Source organism: Lutra lutra, chromosome 18, assembly GCF_902655055.1.
Source record: "Lutra lutra chromosome 18, mLutLut1.2, whole genome shotgun sequence".
Taxonomy (NCBI): Eukaryota; Metazoa; Chordata; class Mammalia; order Carnivora; family Mustelidae; genus Lutra; species Lutra lutra.
In genome coordinates this window covers 1551882-1570135 of record NC_062295.1, presented here as the reverse complement: position 1 = coordinate 1570135, position 18254 = coordinate 1551882, and the positions used below count along the sequence as shown (strand labels likewise).

At 61.1% G+C, this 18254-nt stretch overlaps 5 protein-coding genes and 3 non-coding genes across 8 annotated transcripts; 4 read left to right on the top strand and 4 right to left on the bottom strand.

Annotated features, from left to right (window-relative positions):
- Nucleotides 1-81: 81 nt before the first annotated feature.
- TBL3 (transducin beta like 3) lies at nt 82-6836 on the bottom strand. Its single transcript, XM_047713217.1, has 22 exons — nt 6688-6836; nt 5049-5100; nt 4867-4962; nt 4728-4775; nt 4401-4542; nt 4222-4306; nt 3967-4137; nt 3792-3867; nt 3627-3720; nt 3359-3540; nt 3130-3271; nt 2965-3023; nt 2779-2882; nt 1899-2046; nt 1577-1807; nt 1432-1502; nt 1196-1352; nt 1062-1120; nt 715-818; nt 549-620; nt 308-466; nt 82-228 (listed from the first exon to the last, which is right to left on the bottom strand). The coding sequence occupies exons 1-22, from the start codon at nt 6726-6728 to the stop codon at nt 107-109; spliced, it is 2415 nt and encodes an 804-aa protein (XP_047569173.1). The 5' UTR covers nt 6729-6836; the 3' UTR covers nt 82-106.
- Nucleotides 6837-7163: 327 nt separating this feature from the next.
- RNF151 (ring finger protein 151) lies at nt 7164-10434 on the bottom strand. The gene is given in 5 exon segments (XM_047713222.1): nt 7164-7876; nt 7878-8332; nt 9181-9277; nt 9786-9931; nt 10285-10434. Coding segments are annotated over 5 exon segments (747 nt in total). The 5' UTR covers nt 10288-10434; the 3' UTR covers nt 7164-7830.
- A 722-nt stretch (nt 10435-11156) lies between these two features.
- On the bottom strand, nt 11157-17028 carry NDUFB10 (NADH:ubiquinone oxidoreductase subunit B10). Its single transcript, XM_047713224.1, has 5 exons — nt 16773-17028; nt 15363-15501; nt 14789-14928; nt 12025-14578; nt 11157-11766 (listed from the first exon to the last, which is right to left on the bottom strand). The coding sequence occupies exons 1-4, from the start codon at nt 16918-16920 to the stop codon at nt 14475-14477; spliced, it is 531 nt and encodes a 176-aa protein (XP_047569180.1). The 5' UTR covers nt 16921-17028; the 3' UTR covers nt 11157-11766; nt 12025-14474.
- LOC125090505 (translation initiation factor IF-2-like) lies at nt 11436-12146 on the top strand. The gene is made up of 2 exons (XM_047713223.1): nt 11436-11587; nt 11657-12146. The coding sequence occupies exons 1-2, from the start codon at nt 11436-11438 to the stop codon at nt 12144-12146; spliced, it is 642 nt and encodes a 213-aa protein (XP_047569179.1).
- Nucleotides 11832-11958, bottom strand: LOC125091231 (small nucleolar RNA ACA64). Its single transcript, XR_007124627.1, has one exon. It is a non-coding gene; the product is annotated as a small nucleolar RNA ACA64 (small nucleolar RNA).
- On the top strand, nt 12429-14298 carry RPS2 (ribosomal protein S2). Its single transcript, XM_047713221.1, has 7 exons — nt 12429-12605; nt 12685-12774; nt 13004-13111; nt 13365-13538; nt 13622-13781; nt 13997-14088; nt 14179-14298. The coding sequence occupies exons 1-7, from the start codon at nt 12429-12431 to the stop codon at nt 14257-14259; spliced, it is 882 nt and encodes a 293-aa protein (XP_047569177.1). The 3' UTR covers nt 14260-14298.
- Nucleotides 13165-13298, top strand: LOC125091220 (small nucleolar RNA SNORA64/SNORA10 family). The gene has a single exon (XR_007124617.1). It is a non-coding gene; the product is annotated as a small nucleolar RNA SNORA64/SNORA10 family (small nucleolar RNA).
- LOC125091221 (small nucleolar RNA SNORA64/SNORA10 family) lies at nt 13807-13935 on the top strand. Its single transcript, XR_007124618.1, has one exon. It is a non-coding gene; the product is annotated as a small nucleolar RNA SNORA64/SNORA10 family (small nucleolar RNA).
- Nucleotides 17029-18254: the final 1226 nt, after the last annotated feature.

The window sequence follows — 18254 nt, the reverse complement described above, 5'->3', positions numbered from 1 at the left end:
TCTTCCCACTGAGGCACAAGCTGGTGTCTGTGCTGAGGGGCAGCTGGGGGCTGGGGCGAGACGCAGTGCACACACAGGAAGTCCGGATAAAGCAGGGCTGCTCGTTTCAGAGAGCTGAGGGGGCCACAGAGGGGGCCGCGGGGAGCGCGGGCAGCTTCATGTTGTGCCACAAGAAGTCCAGGAAGGTGGCCGCCTGCAGCGCCCGGCTGAGCCGCTGAAGATGCCGCTCTGGGGAGGACACAGGGCGTCAGCGGCTCCGTGGGGGCTGGCCGGCTGCTCCCGCCCTGCCAGGGGCTGGCCCACATACCGGTGTAGGGCAGCAGGGCCTCCAGGGAGGCCTGCACGCCCGGGTAGGCCAGGAGCTCTTCCGGGGGCTCGTGCCGCAGCAGCACCCCCAGCACAGCCTGCGCGTCGTGGCAGTGCCTCGAGTTGGTGTTCCACGTGACACAGAAGCGCAGCAAGGCCTCTGCGGGGACGAGGACAGTTGGACCTGCCCGCTGGCCGCCCTGCCCCAGCTGGCCAAGCCCCGCCACCCACCCGGCCCAGACCTTTCTGATCTCGCCGCAGCCGCAGCACCGTGGCTCCCAGCTTCTCGCAGGCCTCGGGGTCCCTCCGGATGGCTGGAGGGTGGGGGGTGGGAACCGAGCCTCAGGGAAGGGCACAAGACGGACCCAAGCCCCCTCCCCCTGCCCCAGAGCCTGAGGCAGCACTGACCCTGGATGACCGTGAGCACAGTGTGGGGCCGGTCCAGGGAGATGGCCAAGCCCAGTGCCCGCAGGTACCGCTTCTCATGGAGCAGGTTGTCTAGTTCCTGCTGCCTGGCGGGGGGAGGAGGGAGGACAGGGTCACTGGGGGACCTGGTGGGGACTGAAGGCAGAGCCATCAGGGGCTGACTCAGGAGTCTGCAGCCCGGCCCGAAGCATCCGCTGGTGCGGAGCTGTGTTGTGCTCCAAGCCTCAGCTTCTCCACGCCACAAAGCAGGGGTGACACCCGTATGCCCCCCCACAAGCGTGGACATATGGTATCACTCAAGGGGACCAGACGGGGACCCTCAGACTCACTTGACCACCTCCTCCTCCCGCCGGGCTCGCTCCTCGGCCTGCTCCACCTCGGTCACATCCTGCGGTCACCGCGAAGTCAGAGGGGCACCCTGATGCGGCCCCGCCCAGTCCCCATGGCCCCCAAGCGTCCATACCTTCCAGAGGACAACGCAGGAGTCACTAGCGCCGGTGAGGGCGCGATCGTCCAGCCGGCTGCAGTGCAGCCCCCAGACCTTGTCCTCGTGGGCGTCCAGGGTCTTCACGCACTCGTTGTTTTTGATGGTCCAGAGCTTCAGGAGACCGTCAGAGCCGCTGGGTTTGGGATCGGGAGGGGTTCAGAGCCAGGGCCCGTCCTGCAGCTCACACCCACCAGTACCCCCAGCCCGCTCACCTGGACAGCAGCTGGGTGCCACGGCTCACAAAGGCCACCTTCAGCACCGAAGCATCGTGTCCCTCGAATGTCTGCAGGGTGAGGGGAGGAGAACATGAGACAGCGTGGGCCGCGGGGTGGGCAGGGGAGGGGCTGGGCCGCCTACCTTAAGGCAGCTGAAGTCCTGCAGCGCCCAGAGCTTGACGGTGCCGTCGGCTGAGGCTGTGGCCAGCACCTGGTCCATGGGCGAGAACTGGACACACCAGAGGCCGCGCCGGTGGCCGGAGAAGACGCCGAGCAGCTGGCACTGTGGCAAAGCCCAGAGCTTGGCTGTGCGGTCCTGTGAGCCTGTGGCCAGCAGCTTGTCGTTGGGGGCAATAGCCACGCTGTTGATGTCCTGGTGATGGGAGCAGGTGGCAGCTCGGACCCCCATCCCAGCAAGGGCCCGGCCCTGCCCTGGCCCCGGCCCTGCCCCAGTGTGCCATCACCTTGTCATGGCAGCGCTGTGTGGCCTGGGCCTGGAGAAGGACAGGACCGCCGTCTGGGGCTGCACCCTTGGACAGCAGGGCTTCAGGGACGGGCCACACCTTCACAGTGCAGTCCTGGCTCCCCGTCACCAGGAAGGTCTCCTTCAGCCTGAGACCAGAAGTGGGGGAGGGGAGACACCCGCTGAGCCCTGGCCAGCCCCGTCTGCCAGCGCATCACAGCCTGGGCCTGCAGGACCACGGTCCCGACCAGGGGGGACTGTTCTGGATGTACACAGCCCCTGTCACCCCACACCCCTCTGAGACCACTTGTCTACTAGAGCCCCCACCACCCACCCTTGGTCCACCATACCTGGTGACTTGGTCACACGACCCCAACACCACCCCCCACCCTGGCAAGGAGCGTGTTTTCTACCTAAACCTTGTTCGGTGTCATTCTTTCTACTCTGAAGCCTCCCCTGACCTTTTTTTTCTTTTTTTTTTAAAGTTTTTATTTATTTGAGGTAGAACACAAGAAAGCATGAGCACTGGGAAAGGGGAGAGGAAGAGGAAGAAACAGGCTCTCCTCGGAGCAAGGAGCCGGACGCGGGGCTCGATCCCAGGGTGCTGGGGTCACACCTAAGCCAAAGGCAGACACTTAACCAACCAAGCCACCCACGCACCCCGAGCCTCTCCCCTTTTATTCACCCAGCCCCAAAACCACCGCTGAGGAGCTCTGACCTCCAAGAGCAGCTGGGGGTCCCCAGCATTCCATTACACATCCCTATCCTGGAGCCTCAAAGACCACAGCTGAAGCCTCCCCATCCACATCTCCCCGAGCTGGAACCCCATTAGCAGGGTCTGGGCCTCTGTAACACCACAGAACCCAGCCCTGACCACTTACCTGGAGCAGCAGATGGCACCCACGCCGTGTGTGTGCCCGGAGCCCTGAGCCACACGGGTCACCTTGCCAGCCTTGTTCATCCTCCAGAGACAGATACTCTGATCCTGGGAATCAAGAGGGTGAGGACAGAGCCCAGGCGGCGCTTCCCCCATGGTGACCCATACCTCCACACTTCAGATGCCCCACCTTGGCACAGCTGGCAAAGAGCCGCCCCTTCCGAAACACGTCCAGGGCCAAGACAATGTCTGGGAGAAAGGAGAGAGGAAAAGGTCATCGGTTACAGTAAAGGAGGGCATTCCAGCCCAGGATGCAGTGCTGGGGGCATGCGCACGAGGGCATGAGCTCCCTGACCTGTGTGGCCGTGGAGAAGCTGGCAGGCCATTGTCTGCAGCTCAAACACTTTCAGGCTGGGGCTGTTGGAGGCCACAACAACGTGGGAGTCCTCAGGCCCAAGAAACCGGACATCCAGCACCTCCTCGCTGTAGCCGGCAAACTGTGAGGGTGGGGGCCGGAGGGACACCAGTCAGAGCCCGTGTGAGTGACGGGCCGGCGCCCGGGGGCTGAGCAGGGGCGGCCTCACCTGCTTCTGCAGCTGCAGGGAGCGCGCCTCGTAGAGCAGCAGGTTGTGGTCGGCAGTGACGGTGAGGAGCAGGCCGGCAGAGCGGGCCAGAGCGCAGCGGGTCAGCTCCTGCTGGGGGCCTGGCGGCTGCTGTTGCATATACACACACTGGCCCGAGGCTGCCTCCCACACACGCAGCAGGCCTGTGTGGGGGGATGTGGGTTGCTGGCATTCAAGTCCACGGACCGCCCCCAGCCCCTGCTGCCCACCTTGGCCTGGGCACACGCACCTTGGTCGCCGGCTGTCAGGAAGTGCAGGCCCTTGGACTTTATACCCAGCTCTGGTGCCGGTTCCTCCGGTAGCAGCACCGCGGCCTCCACGCTCTGAGGATAAGCCGGTTAGAGGCAGCCGCACCCCCCTCCCCTCGACTGGCCGGGCCCCCTGGCATCCCCACCTCAAACACTGGCACAGTCTTCATGGCCTGGTGGCTCCGCAGGTCCCACACAACACAGATCTTGTCTCGGCCTGAGCTGGGGGTGGAGGTGGGGGGGGACACAGCCACCTCAGTCCCCAGTCTCAGCTGTGGCCCTCCCCTTCCCGCCGTGTGGCCTGAGCAGCTGGCCGCTGACCTCAGCATGGTGTGGCCATCAGCGCTAAAGGTCAGGGAGGTGATGGCACTGTAGTGGGCAGTCATCACGGCCAGACACAACCCGTCCCGCAGCGACCACGCGCGGACGGTGGCGTCTGCAGCAGAGGAGAAGAGCAGCAGGCGTGCAGGGTCCGGGTGGAAGGTCACTAAGCTGCAGGTGGGGGGCGGGGGCAGCAGGTGAGTTGTGTGACCCCGGCCGTAAGGCCCCATCCTCCCTCTGCTGTCCTCTACTCACTGTACGACCCCTGGCGAGCCCCGAAAGTGGTGTGTCCCGTAGTGCCGCACAACGTCCCAGACACGCACTGCCCCATCACAACCGCCTGTGGGAACGTGTCTAAAGTGAAGGGGCTGGTGTGCCTGAAGACCCCTGACTGTGTGCCCCCCGGGGGCCCAGCCACCCCGCCAGGGGCCTACCTGTGGCTAGCAGTGTGGAAGTGGAGTCAAAGGCCATGGTGGCCACAGGGGCTGTGTGTACTGCCTTCCACAGGCGGGTGACGCTGCCCTCTCGCCAGGCCCACTGAGCCAGCAGCAGTGCCCGGCTGGCTGTGACCAGCACCTGGAGAGCGATGCAGTTCAGCCGGGAGAGGAGAGGTTGGGAGAGGCTGGGAGAGGCTGGGAGAGGCTGGGAGAGGCTGGGAGAGGCTGGGAGAGCTGGGAGGGGAGAGGTGTGTCCTCAGTGGCCCAAATTTGCATGAGAAGTACGGAGCCCCGGACTCTTACCCCTGCCCTGGCCCCATATACCTCGTTGTCAGGGCTGAGATCAAAGGCAGTGATGTCCTCCTGGTCCTCCTAGAGGCAAGAGTCGGCACACAGAGCGCCATGAGCACAGGCCAGGCTTCCCTCCACACTAGCCCACTGCCCTGGCTCTTCCCACCCTCACCTGCTCCAGGCTCCGCAGGACGGCCCCCGAGGCCACGTCCAAGATGTTGACTCTGGTACCGCAAATGCAGAAGAGATGCTGCCCGGTCTGGTCCAGCTGACGACAGAAGGGTCTCAGCCAAGATAAGCAACTCTCGGCAGCCCCTGCCCGCCCCACCACTCTGCCCCTCCCAGGGCCAGTACCTGCACCTTCCCGCCCTTGTAGAAGGGCTCGATCTTGCGCTCGACGGCATAGCTAGAGAGAGAACAGCGTTCGAGAGTGAGGCACCCACCCCTTGGCCCCCAGCACTGGGCTGGGTGCTCTCCCAGAGCTCAACCCAAGAGGCCCCTGCCCCTGAGGAGTTCCCAGGCAGAGGCTGGGATGCAGGGGGTTGGAGGTGGCTCTTCTCACTCTTCTCTGTCAGCAGCACTGAGGTGGGTGTCACAGAGGACGCCAGACCCCGAGCTGGCCACGATTCACACCAAGTTCTCAGGCAGTCCAGGCAAGGAGGCGGGGTTTCCCAGAGTCTCCGCAGCAGACCTGGGGAGGGTCCCCTGCAGGCGGTGGGAGGCCAGCCTGGGGGACCAGCGGAGGATACCAGCCCAGAGCACCACCCCCCCAGCAGCTTCCTGCCCCCTCCCCAACCCTAGCTCCTTCCTCCCACTCCCCAAGTAGCACTCCTGTCTGCAGCCTCACGGTGCCTCCTCCCTCCCCTCTCGGCGGCCTCCACGCTGGTCCAGGCCACCGCAGGGTCATCTGGACAGCTGCTCCAGCCTCATCGCCCGGCCCCCATCCACTGCCTCAAACCCTGCTGCCAGGAAGGCCTTTCCAAACATAAACGCACACGTCACTACCCTGCCTTAAAACCCTCCCCTGTCCTTACGTGCTTCTAAGACCCTCACTTCTTCTTCTTCTTTTTTTTTTTTTTTTAAAGATTTTATTTATTTATTTGAGAGAGAGACAGTGAGAGAGAGCATGAGCTAGGAGAAGGTCAGAGGGAGAAGCAGACTCCCCATGGAGCTGGGAGCCTGATGTGGGACTCGATCCCGGGATTCCGGGATCATGACCTGAGCCGAAGGCAGTCGTCCAACCAACTGAGCCACCCAGGCGTCCCAAGACCCTCACTTCTAAGCCAAGGCTCCTGCCACACAGGCTGTCCCCCGTCGGCGCGTGGGTCTCTCTTCCCCGATTTCTCTGGCGCCTGGCTCACTCCACTGGGAGGCTTGGCTGCCCGCATGAAATGGAGCCCCCAACCGCGAAGCCCAGACACACTCTTGACCCCAAGCCTTCCCTTCGGCAGTGCTCATCGCTCCCACTGACGGAAATGAGCTGCTTAGCGCGCTTACTCCATCAGACGGAGCTGGGCGCGAAGAGGAGTCCGTCCCATCCCGGACCCTGCGCACTAAGATGCTCCCCAGAGTCCCTGGGTTACTCAATCAGCCCAGGATTCAGGGCCTCCAGGGCCACAGCGGACGCCCATCTCCTGAGCTCTCTTCCGGCTCCATGTTGAAGGGGACAGGAGGTGAGAGCCCCGCGCAGCCTGCCCCGGGGCCCAATACCGGAGGCTCGGGGAGACCCGCTGGGGTCCAGGACCAGCCCGCCCCTTCCTCCTTTAGTTTTTCACCCACAAGCCCCGATCGGCTCCTACTGTAATAACGGACGCTGGCTCCGCACTTTGTAATACCACAAGCAACACGACTCCCGCGGGCCAGTTCATACGCCGCCCTCAGGCTCTCCCCAGACCCGAACGGGCGCCCGGTCCAGGACACCACACCTGCCGCTCGGGCGGTGAACCCCGCTCCCTCCCTGGGCGGCATCCACAGCCGCAGCGCCCCGGCTCACTTGGCCTTGAAGCGGCCCACTCCCGCCACGGGTTCCGCCATGTCGCCGCTGCCGCCGCCGCCGCCGCCGCGTGAGGGAGACACGGGCGCCACTCCTCACTGCCGGCGCGCCGCAGATGGCGTCACCGGGCACGACGCCTGTGACGTCACCAGCTGCGCGCTCGGCGCCATCTTTGCTGTGGGCTTCCCCTGCTGTGTCGGGAAGCGGAAGCTGGTAGAGACGTCTCCGGCTTGGAGGAACGGGTGTAGAGCCGCATGGGGGCGGCTGGGCCTCCGGGGGCGGCTGAATGCAGGGCCCGGGGTTTGCCCGCTGTTGGTTTTTTTAGTGAAGTTTTTAAAAAGGAGTCGTTGGAAATGTTTACTGAAGTCATCCCGAGGATCTTGGCCCTCGGCATTCCGGGATTTGGGTACAAGGCCGTCAGGTTCTCCTGGTCGGCTGCGATAGATATGGAGGGTAATGAATAAATCGGGTAACTTCGGAGCCTCTCAGATATTTATTGATCACATTCTACCTGCAAAGCGCTGTTCTAGACGTTTGGGAGGCCCCGGGGAAGCAGGTGCTAGAGGAGAGAGGGCTGGGGGAGGTCGGGCAAGGAGTCATCGGGAGCGGTGGGCGATTCGTGCTGTGGAAAGAACAGATCTCGGCAACGGGACGGGGCGGAGTGCAGGAGGTGCGCTTTTAAATGGGGCGGTGGAGAAGGTAAGGTGTCGCCCGAGTAGAGCGGGGACCCCTGTGGCTGCCTGGGGGGACAGTGCTTGTGGCTACAGGGGTCCGGAGACCATAGGGGCAGGAGATCAGAGATAATGGGGTTTCCCTGTGAGGCGTAGGCTTCTCCTAGGAGTTGAGGGCTTGAGCGGTTGGCTGATTGGGAAGTTGGTTAACAGACTTAGTAGAGGTAACAGGAAGGAGACTGGGAGATCAGGGAAAACCTCTGCGAGGAAGAGGCATCCGAGGGAAAAGAAAGCAGGCAAACGGAGAGCAAGGAGAAGAGCCTTACGGGCAGGAGCGGCCCAGGGAGAAAGGCCAGTGTGCCCGCGTGGTGAAGGCAGTAGTACCTGGAAGTGGGGCTGGTGGCAAATGGGATAAAGCTGTGAGGCCGGCAGGCACAGAGGCGGCGGGGCGGGTTAGGCCTGGGATCTGCGTTTATTTTCCCCTCAATTTACACGGTACCGTGGCCCTGGGGCCCCCACACCTCGGCCCCAGTGCTGCCTTCTGGGGTGGCCTCGGCCTCCCCTTGCGGGGCTCCCATGAGCAGCGCGTCGTCCTCCTCCAGGAAGTCCCCGAGCTGGGCCAGCTGCCTGCGGATGAGAGTGGTGGTGCGGTGCACTTTGCGCATGCGCCGCAGCAGGCCCAGCACCAGGATCCGGCTGCGCTCCTGACGCTGGTTCCAGGCGTCGCGCAGATCCCGGTAGCAGTTGTGGTGTGCACGCTCCGCGGGGCCCAGGGTGGCCCCACAGCCCAGTGGGCACTGCTGCTGGGCCCCACGTTGGCAGTGCTGCCGGTGCTCAGCCAGAGCCCCACGTGGCACCCGTGCCGTGCAGCCCTCGTTAGGGCAGGCCATCGGCTCGAAAGGGCATGAGTCCTGGTGCCCCCTTCGATGGGCCAGGGGGCACGTCACCAAGCAGCCTGCTTCCGCATTCTTGCACTGAGGGTGACGGAGAGCACCAAATGAGCCAAACCAGGTGGGACATGGCCACCCAGCTCTGGAGTAGCCTGCTTTACGTAGGAGCCCCCCCCCCCCCCCCCCCCCCCCCCCCCCCCCCGCCATCTATGACTTTCCTGACCAGGGAGCCCACCAAGTTCTCCCGGCATCAGTGATGTGGAGGGGGAAATAGTTGGGCAAATGTTTGGAGGTGGGAAGAATCTAGACCTCTGAGAGCAGGTGCACAGGGCTGAAGGCTTGAGGGACTGGGGTGTACATGGTGGGGCTGACCTTGCTGTTGCACAGAAGCCAAGTTTGTTTTTTAAAGCTCAGTTTCCTCATCGATAAAAACTAGGGGACCGGGGTGATGGCTGGCAGAGAGGACACTTCATCCTCTAAAAATCTTGTATAATCCCCATTTTAAAGCTGAGACCCGGGCGCCTGGGTGGCTCAGTGGGTTAAGCCGCTGCCTTTGGCTCAGGTCGTGATCTCGGGGTCCTGGGATCGAGTCCCACATCGGGTTCTCTGCTCAGCGGAGATCCTGCTTCCCTCTCTCTCTCTCTGCCTGCCTCTCCATCTACTTGTGATCTCTCTCTGTCAAATAAATAAATAAAATCTTTAAAAAAAAAAATAAAGCTGAGACCCTAAGGGCTCAAAAAGCTTAATTAACTTGCTCTAAGTCACATAGCAAGTAAGTGGTAGAGATGGGACCCACACAGGCAGGACTGATGACCTTGAGGCTGCAATCAGCGCTGCTAGACCAGAAACCCTGGGTTCTGAGGGCAGGCTTCTCCTTACCCCCTCCCCTGGCTGGAGCGAGAAGGGTGCTGGGAGCGGGTGCTTCAGGCTACCTTGACTTCCAGGCGGCCAATCGTCCTGCGGAGTTTATTTACGTGGACCATCTTTTTCCATTTCACCTCTTTCCTGCAGCACGGACAGGTCTTCTGTCTAGGAGGCAGGAATGGGTGGTGAAGAGTGTTCGGAGTGGGAAGGGACCAACACACCTTCCCAGGTGGTCCCTTCTCTTGAGCTGGAAGAGGCCTGAGGGCTTCATGGGGACTCAGCTCTGAGGCTGGGGCCACGGGCTGTAAGTGCCACAGGGTGCGGGGGCACACGTACTTTAGTGTCCTAGATTTGGGAGCTGATTCTTTTTTTTTTTTTTAAGATTTTATTTATTTATTAGAGAGAGAGAGAGATCACAAGTAGGCAGAGAGGCAGACAGAGAGAAAGGGGGAAGCAGGCTCCCCCCTAAGCAGAGAGCCTGATGCGGGGCTCGATCCCAGGACCCTGAGCCGAAGGCAGAGGCTTAACCCACTGAGCCACCCAGGCGCCCCTGGGAGCTGATTCTTATGCCCACTCTGACATAATGCTTGGCCCACCCTCCTCTCTGTTCTGGGCCACAGGAATGGACACAGCCCTGCCTTGTCCTCCCAGCCTCTTGGGTGCCCACTAGCACCTGGTTAGCCACCGGAGGATGCATTTCTTGCAGAAGATATGGCTGCATGGCAACCTCACTGGCCTCTTGAGAACCCCATGGCACACAGAGCACAGGAAGTTGCAGTCGGGAGGGCTGGCGAAGAGGTTGAGATCATAGCCACCACTCTGCAAAGACCAGGCCAAAATCAGGGACTGGCTGAACCAGGATCCAGCCACACACCCAGAGGGAAACCCCAGGATGGGGAGGTGGGCCATGAGAGCCCCAAGTGGAGTGGTGGGTCAGCACCCACTTTGAGGGGGCAGCTGTGAGGGTCAAGACCAAGACTACCAGTCCCCAACTGGAGAAGCTGGCCTTGGCCTGGAGTTAGACCTGGCCAGAGCCCTCACAAAGGCTGCTTTCCTTATCTTGTTTGGGAGCTGTTCACCCTTGCTCAGAGTGAGGAGTGCGGTCCAACTCTGGGGAGGTCTCAAATTAGGAACACATTTAATGGCCAGAGGCAAAAGGGACCCAGTCTCACCATGATCTGTGTCCGGATGGCAGCTCCACTGACCCCCAGGGCTCAGGAGCCTCCATTTTACAGCAGGAGTGGGCCGACCTCACAGTGGCATTGTCCAGCTCAGGCCAATCACAGCCCTGGGTCAGGGCCCACTGGGATCCTGTACCATATGGCCTTTGCTCGGAGTCGAGGGATTAGGTAGTCTGGACCTGGGGCAGGTCCCTGAAGCCGGTCTTGGGAGTGGCTGTCAGCTGATACCCAAGCAGCACTAGGCTGGGAACCAAACTTCTGATGACTGTTTCCCCAAAGCTGAGGCTTTGGCAGGAATGTAGGAATTGTTCCTTTCTCCCTTCTCGAATAGTGCTGTCCAGGCCAGATCTCCAAGAGCGCAGGGACTTTTGACATTGACCCACCATCAGGTCTCTTAGGATCAAAGACTCATGGAACTAGCCGCAGAGTACAGATCAGGAAGATCTGGACCAGATGACAGAGACCCATGTAACCTGTGGTGCCCAGTCGGTGGGGTGCCTAGTCTGTAAGAAAGCCTTCCAGAAGACAGGCTCTGACCACGTGGGCAGGCCTTTGAGAAGACACTGGGAAATCAACCTCTACCTGGGAAACCAGCATGTTCCCCATCTGGAGTACGGAACCGGGAACTGCTCGTTCAGTAGCCCTGAGTACCGAGCTCACCAAATCCTATCCCAGACCCTGTGCCCTCCTGAGAGCAGTAAGGGGCCAACACAAGCCCTTGACCTGGGAATCGTACACTCTCATTCTTATATCAACTTGCAAAAGAAAACCCAGTTATTTCACTGGCAAAAGCGTGTTTATTTGGGAGTAACCGCAGCTCAGAACGCGCAAGCTACAGCGAAACTACAAGCAAGCCCCCAACAGACAAAACAAAGTAACTTTATTTCATTGAGAAAGAAAGCTGGGAGAGATCTTTTCACGGATCGAAGTCCACTGGAGAATTCAGGGTGACGCCTGAGCTGCGAGAGTAACCCCCACGTCCTTCCCTATCAGGGCCTGTAACTGATAGTGAGCCCCAGGGCTCCCCATCTGGCCTCCCGACTTCCCCTGGGGATGTTTCCCTTCATTGTCACCCTCGCCAGTGGGTTGGTGGCCCAGCCCACTCCCCGCAAGCTCACAGGTGCTTCGCTACTGTGGAAGCGATGCGGTATGGGACACACAGCGGGGCTTCAGATCTGGCCCCGCCACCCACGGAGCGCCACGCAGGAGTCAGTGCAACCCCTGGGGCCCAAGTTGCACCCCTCCGTGGCATCCGACGCGGAACTGGGCAGGCCGGCAAGAGGACGTGTCGCAGAGGGTCCCTCCTCCGCTGCATATCTTGCTCCCCGCGCCCAAAGATGCAGCTCCAGGCGGACGGGCCGGGGGCGCCCACACGTGCACAACTCAGACCGACAGCTCTACCGGGCGTTGGAGGCAGGGCCCCCCTCCCCGCGGTCCTGGCGGCGTGGGCCTCACGGTCCGGACATCGGCGGCCTGCGGGCAGAACACGGGGTCAGGGGTCGGAGGCCAGAGCGCACGCGGGCGGGGGACGGCGGGGCGCGTGTCGGGGCTTGGGTTTCACCGGCCCACACGGACGAGCGGGCGGTGAGCTGAGGCCCCCGGTGGCTCTGGGCGCCGAATCTCACCCGCGGCCACGGCCAAAGCCGCGGGTGATTTTCAACCAACGCCGACGTCCCGGCTACCACCAAGGTCGCGCGGGCAGAGAGCGCGGGGCGCGGGACGCGGACCTACCTCGCGGCGCCAGGCAGCCGGGCGGCAGCGGCGCACACGTTCAGGCCCGCGAGGCCGCAGGTGCGCAGGCTCACGCGGAGCGGGCGGGGAAAGCCGGGAGCGCGCGGCCTCCGCTCCCATAAGCCCGTCGCGGACGCGCGCCTGGGGCGGGGCCGCCGAGATCTCGCGGCACTTGGCGTGGTATAAAGACTGGCTCCGCGCGGCCTCGCTCTTCCTCTCCGAGAGAACACGTGAGTGTGCGGCGTGGCGGCGGTGGGCGCTGCGGGGCCCGCGCGGGTGATCCGCGGCGGTCCGGCGGGGCTCGGTCCAGCGCGCTGGCGCTTCCGGGTGGGAGCCGTGGTCCCGGCAGACTGTATATGCCCGGGCCTCGCTGACCGGCCCACTCTCGTTGTTCCTTTCAGCAAATGGCGGATGACGCCGGTGCTGCGGGAGGGCCCGGAGGGCCCGGGGGCCCTGGAATGGGAGGCCGCGGCGGTTTCCGCGGAGGCTTCGGCAGCGGCATCCGGGGCCGGGGCCGGGGCCGTGGTCGCGGCCGGGGCCGAGGTCGCGGAGCTCGCGGGGGCAAGGCCGAAGACAAGGAGGTAGGTGGGGCCCTCGCGGGAGACGGGTCCGGGGCGGCGCCGATCGGGGCACCGTGGTCACCGAGGCCTTGTTCCGCAGTGGATCCCCGTCACCAAGCTGGGCCGTCTGGTCAAGGACATGAAGATCAAGTCCCTGGAGGAGATCTATCTCTTCTCCCTGCCCATCAAGGTAAGGCGGGGTCCTTGCCCTGGTGCGGGGATGGCATCTGTGTTCGGGCGCAGCCGGTGTGCGTGCGCGAGCGTCCTTTGTGTCTGCCGGGGGTGTTCCGCTGAGACGAAATGGGGACGGCTGGAAAACCGGCACGGGGATGCGGGTGGAGGTTCTCACGGGAAGTGTCCCAGGTGGCTCCTGGGCTTTGTGCGGTAAGCGCCTGCGTGGCCGCGTCCTCGCCCCACAGGAGTCTGAGATCATCGACTTCTTCCTGGGAGCCTCCCTCAAGGACGAGGTCTTGAAGATCATGCCCGTGCAGAAGCAGACGCGCGCCGGCCAGCGGACCAGGTTCAAGGTACCCCAGCCCCCTTGGGTGTTCTGAGCTGCGTGTGCGCGGGGCTCGGTGGGACTCTCTCAGCTCTGCACGGTCACACTTGATACCACGCGTGTGGCTTTCGTAATCGGGAGAGAGAGGAAGGACCTCCTCGGGACCTCCGGGTGGCTTCACAGTGGCCACCCTTTTCTCGAGGAGTGCCACAGATCCTGGGTGGTGGCCCGTGATGGCCGTGCTGGCCAGTGGACCACCAGCCATCTCAGGCTCTTCACAGGCATTTGTCGCCATCGGAGATTACAATGGACACGTTGGTCTGGGTGTCAAGTGCTCCAAGGAGGTAGCCACTGCCATCCGCGGGGCCATCATTCTGGCCAAGCTTTCCATCGTCCCTGTGCGGCGAGGTTACTGGGGGAACAAGATTGGCAAGCCCCACACTGTCCCGTGCAAGGTAGGCTTGGGGGGCAGTAAGGGACGGGGCCTGCGGTGGTGCAGACTCCCCGTAGGTCATCTCCTGATACCTCCACCCTCCAGGTGACTGGCCGCTGTGGCTCTGTGCTGGTGCGTCTCATCCCCGCCCCCAGAGGCACTGGCATTGTCTCGGCCCCTGTGCCCAAGAAACTGCTGATGATGGCCGGTATCGACGACTGCTACACCTCGGCCAGGGGCTGCACTGCCACCCTGGGGAACTTTGGTAGGTGGCTTCATGGGGGCTGTGGCCTCTCTCAGCTCCGCTTAATCATACTGTGTGTGTGCTTGGCGTACTTCCCGAGAGAGAGAGGAAGGCCCTCCTAATGCACGGCAGACTGGCCCCAAGTGGCCTCTCTGTTCCTAGGAGCGCAACATCTTCTGTCTGCACCTGGGGTGTTGTGTCCGTGAATCTGCCGACCTTCTGTTTCTCTGTTCCAGCTAAGGCTACTTTCGATGCCATCTCCAAGACCTACAGCTATCTCACCCCTGACCTCTGGAAGGAGACTGTGTTCACCAAGTCTCCCTATCAGGTACTGCCTGCCCAGCTCCCTCGTTAGCCTCGACGAGTGCACAAGGTGCTGGGGTGTGGCTACAGCTAAAGCCTTGTTTCTCTTCTCTAGGAGTTCACGGACCATCTTGTGAAGACCCACACCAGAGTCTCTGTGCAGAGGACCCAGGCTCCAGCTGTGGCTACCACATAGTTTTATACAAGAAAAATAAAGTGAACTAAAGCTTGTTAACAGTGTTTTGTTTATTTCGCTTATGATCTTAGTTGTAAGCTGGACTTAAAGGGAGACGGAACCAGTACGGTCAGCAGATCCAAGTGGGGGACCGAAAGTGACACCAGGAACAGCTTTCTTATTTAAACTTTTGTACTTTAGTAGTGTCGTTTCAGGAAGGTGCTCAAGGAGCTGCTTTAGGCAGCGGCAGCCTCTTTAGCGGCCTTTCTCTCAGCCAGCATCCGCTGTTTCTGCTTTGCCAGGCACTTCCTGGCAGAATAATGTGCTCCCAGGTCGTGATCTGGGAAAGAGATGGGAGGAAATCATGGGCCGGTTTCTACCCTGATACAGACCAGAGTCCTTTTTACAAGTGGGGAGGAAACAGTGATGACACTTAGCAGTAAAGGGACCTTGGGTATAGGGGTTCTCTTAATACCCCCTCCCCCAACTGGCAAAACCTGGGCTATGATGTTGGGGTTCAAGGATCAGACCGGGGTGGGGGCTTGCTTACAGCGGTCCTGGTAAGCCTTGGCCACCTGGGTGAACTGCTCCAGCTCCTTGGCACAGTTCTGCCTGTAGCTCTCACCTTCCCACTGCTGACAGGCTTTCAGCCTTTCCTGGATAATGTTGACAATTTCTTGATCTACTTTACTGAAAAGAAAAAAAAAAGTAGTTTATGAGAAATCCTTTCCCCGTATGCAGAGACAGTAGAATAAAAGCAAAACCTTAAAGCCCTGTTGTCTGGCCCCTCCACCCTCAGAATCTGGGCCAAACCCAGGTGTTGGCCCCTGACCACGGTCCACGGTATCCCTGGGGGATGAGAGCCCAACAGGAGATTCTCACTAAGTAAGACTGTTTCTTTTTTTCTTTTTTTTTAAGGATTTTATTTATTTGACAGATCACAAGTAGGCAAAGCGACAGAGAGGGGGAAGCAGGCTTCCTGCCGAGCAGAGAGCCTGATTCAGGGCTCGATCCCAAGACCCTGAGATCATGACCTGAGCCAAAGGCAGCGTCTCAACCCACTAAGCCACCCAGGCGCCCCCAAGACACTGTTTCTTAACTAAGGAGACCCAAAGACAACATACTAGTCTCTTCTCCACTGCATTTCTGCTTCAAACATGCACAAGATATCCTTCTCCTGGCACTCAGTGATGTCTGGCACACGGCGGAACTCCCGGTGGTAGTAGTAATACCTGTTCTTCGCGTGCTGCCGCTCTATAAACTCTGTAAAGAGAAAACCCCAGACTCTAAAGGCCCCGTTGGTTTGCACAGGCCACAGTTAGAATGTGCTCTTAGCTCTGTTCTTTTCTCACAAGCCACGGAAGGGGCAGACTGCCCAAACCTTTCTGGCTTTTACTAAGACTGCCAATTAGACTCTCAAAAAACCAGGTGTGGCTGGGTAGTCCTGGGTTAGGTTAACCTAAACCCTAACCCTTCCTGGGAGCCAGGGACCAAGTGTATTGTCCCGGGGGTAAGTCCCAGTACAGAGTACTGAGGCCCAGAGAGAATTCAGGATTCGGAACCCATGCTCTCCAAGCCCACACCTTTCTACGGGTCCTACTGTTTGCCAACCTCCCCACAACACAGGGTCTGACCAGTAAGCAGAGGCCCCAAGGCAGTTCCGCTGCCACTAACCTTCTGGCCTCAACGTCCCCACCCAGAAATTGACAAGCTGGAACTGATGAAATCTCATTCCTCCAGACACATAAAACACTTTCTGAGAAAGAGTGGGTCCGCTGCTGTGCCTTTTCCAGATTTGGGGGTCTGATTTGCTGACTTTATCCTAAAAGTGACCAGGGCATCGCATCACTTGGGCGGCTGGGTTGCTGAATGAACTACTCCGTGAAAGGAACGGATGAACGGCCGGCACTAGTGCCTGAGGGACAGTGTGCTCCTGCCGCCGCCTCCACTGGGCTGGCTCAGCAACTGGGCAACCAAGAGCTGCTTTAAACACCCGCCTGGTTTGGACTGGAGACGGGGGCTTCTGGACAGCCATTAGGCGTGAGCACACACGGACTGCAAGTCACAGCACACCTAGGTTGAGGGGTTCTCGGCCAGCACCCGACCACCCCGGTCATTTTGCAGGCGTGCACAAGGCTGGAAGGGAAACCCTCAACACCGGTTTGCAGACTGCCTTCCGTGCAGAACGCAGGATGCAAAGCGTGCAGGCGGAAGGGGCTTAGCCAGCCCCGGGCCAGACTTCGATCCGCAAACAGCCCCTAATATCTGGGCGAGGCCGGAGACCCAGGGTGCGTGGAGGAAACGCAATGATTACTCTTGGTGTGGGAGCGAGGAGCGTTCCTAAAGTGCACTGAAGGTGGGAGGCCGAGGGGCCCAAGGAGGCGACCGAGCCCGCAGGTGCGGACGGCGGGGGCTGGTCACGGGGGCGAAGCCCGGGGTGCAGCTGGGCATCCAGGCTGGGCGACGGGGTGCGGGGAACGCTGAAGGGCGGCGAGGGGCCCTGGGGAGCGGCGAGGCCCGGATGGGGTCCGTACCTCTAACTAGGGTCACGGGCCGGTCCACGAGGAGGTCGAAGGCCTTCGTCAAATAGGTTATGGGGTTGGGCAGCGAGGTCTTCGGCGAGGGCGCCGGCGTGCGGCGCGGGAGCTCGGGGTACACGTCCTTGTCCCAGCTGTCCGGCATGGCGGCGGCGCGCGGGAGCGACCCACTATCCGACGCAGAACCCCGGCCTCCGCCTGGATCCCACGGCCTAGTTCGCCCGCCGCAGAGGACGCCCTAGCGCGGCTGCGCCGGCGCGAAGGGTTTGGGGCTTGGTTCTCGCGAGGTTCCATGGAACTTGTAGTTCGCCCGCCGCAGAGGACGCCCTAGCGCGGCTGCGCCGGCGCGAAGGGTTTGGGGCTTGGTTCTCGCGAGGTTCCATGGAACTTGTAGTTCGCCCGCCGCAGAGGACGCCCTAGGGCGGTGCGCAAGGTCGGGGGCGGTGCTCGCGAGGCCCCATGGAACTTGTAGTTCGCCCGCTGCTGAGGCTGCCCCAAGGCGGCTGCGCCTGAGCAGGGCGACCGCCGCTCGCGAAGCGCCATGGGACTTGTAGTTTTATCGGCCCGCCCAATGGCGGGCTGCGGCAGCCCTGAGCACGCTTCCGCCCCGCTCTGCCTCCATCTCCCGTCCTCTGGGCTGGGCGCTGCTCTAGGCCCTTGGGATACTCTAATGAAGGAAGCAGAGGTCCCTGCTTGCATTCTTTTGTTTTGTTTTCTTCCTTTCTTTCTTTTTTTTTTTTTTCCTGGTTATGTTCTAAGACAACACAGACACAGGAATAAATAAACCGTTCATTCCGTTTCGTCGGTGCACGTGGCAAGTGCAGCCGGGAACAAGGGGGACACAGAGCTGGGCTCTGTTCCAGCACAGGCACAGGTCGCTGGAACAAGCAAGTAACACAGCATCAACAAATAACACACACTACCAAACGGCCCACTCTTTCAGGAAGCCTTCCCGGAATTGCCCCTTCCCTGCAGCCCTCTCTGGGCCCCACTGTGTCTTCCAAGGCCTCTCATGGACCGGCTAATGCAAGTGAGCTTAGGGGTCCTGTCTGGGGCAGAGCATGAGGCAGGGCTTGCCCTGGGGGCTCCTGGGAGCAGAGTGCTCTGGTCCGGCTCCGTGGTTCTGCCCTGGCCCTGGGCACTGGTGTTCTTCCTGGTGCAGCTCCACTGACCAGGGCCCTGCTGACCGCCCTGGGTGATCTCCATGCTTGGCAGGGCCCCTGACCAGTACCGGGGAGGGTGCTGGTCACTTCCTGCCTAGAAGCTGGGGCCAGGGCCACAGAGTCATCAACACTGTGGATGTAGGGAATCAGTGATTGTAGAAATGTCAACTCCTGAAATCATGAACTCTTAGAAACACATGCTATCCAACTAAAAGAACCTTTTTCTTTTTCTTTTCTTTTCTTTTCTTTTTTTTTTTTAATTTGACAGAGATCACAAGTAGGCAGAGAGGCAGCAGAGAGAGAGGGCGGGGGGAGG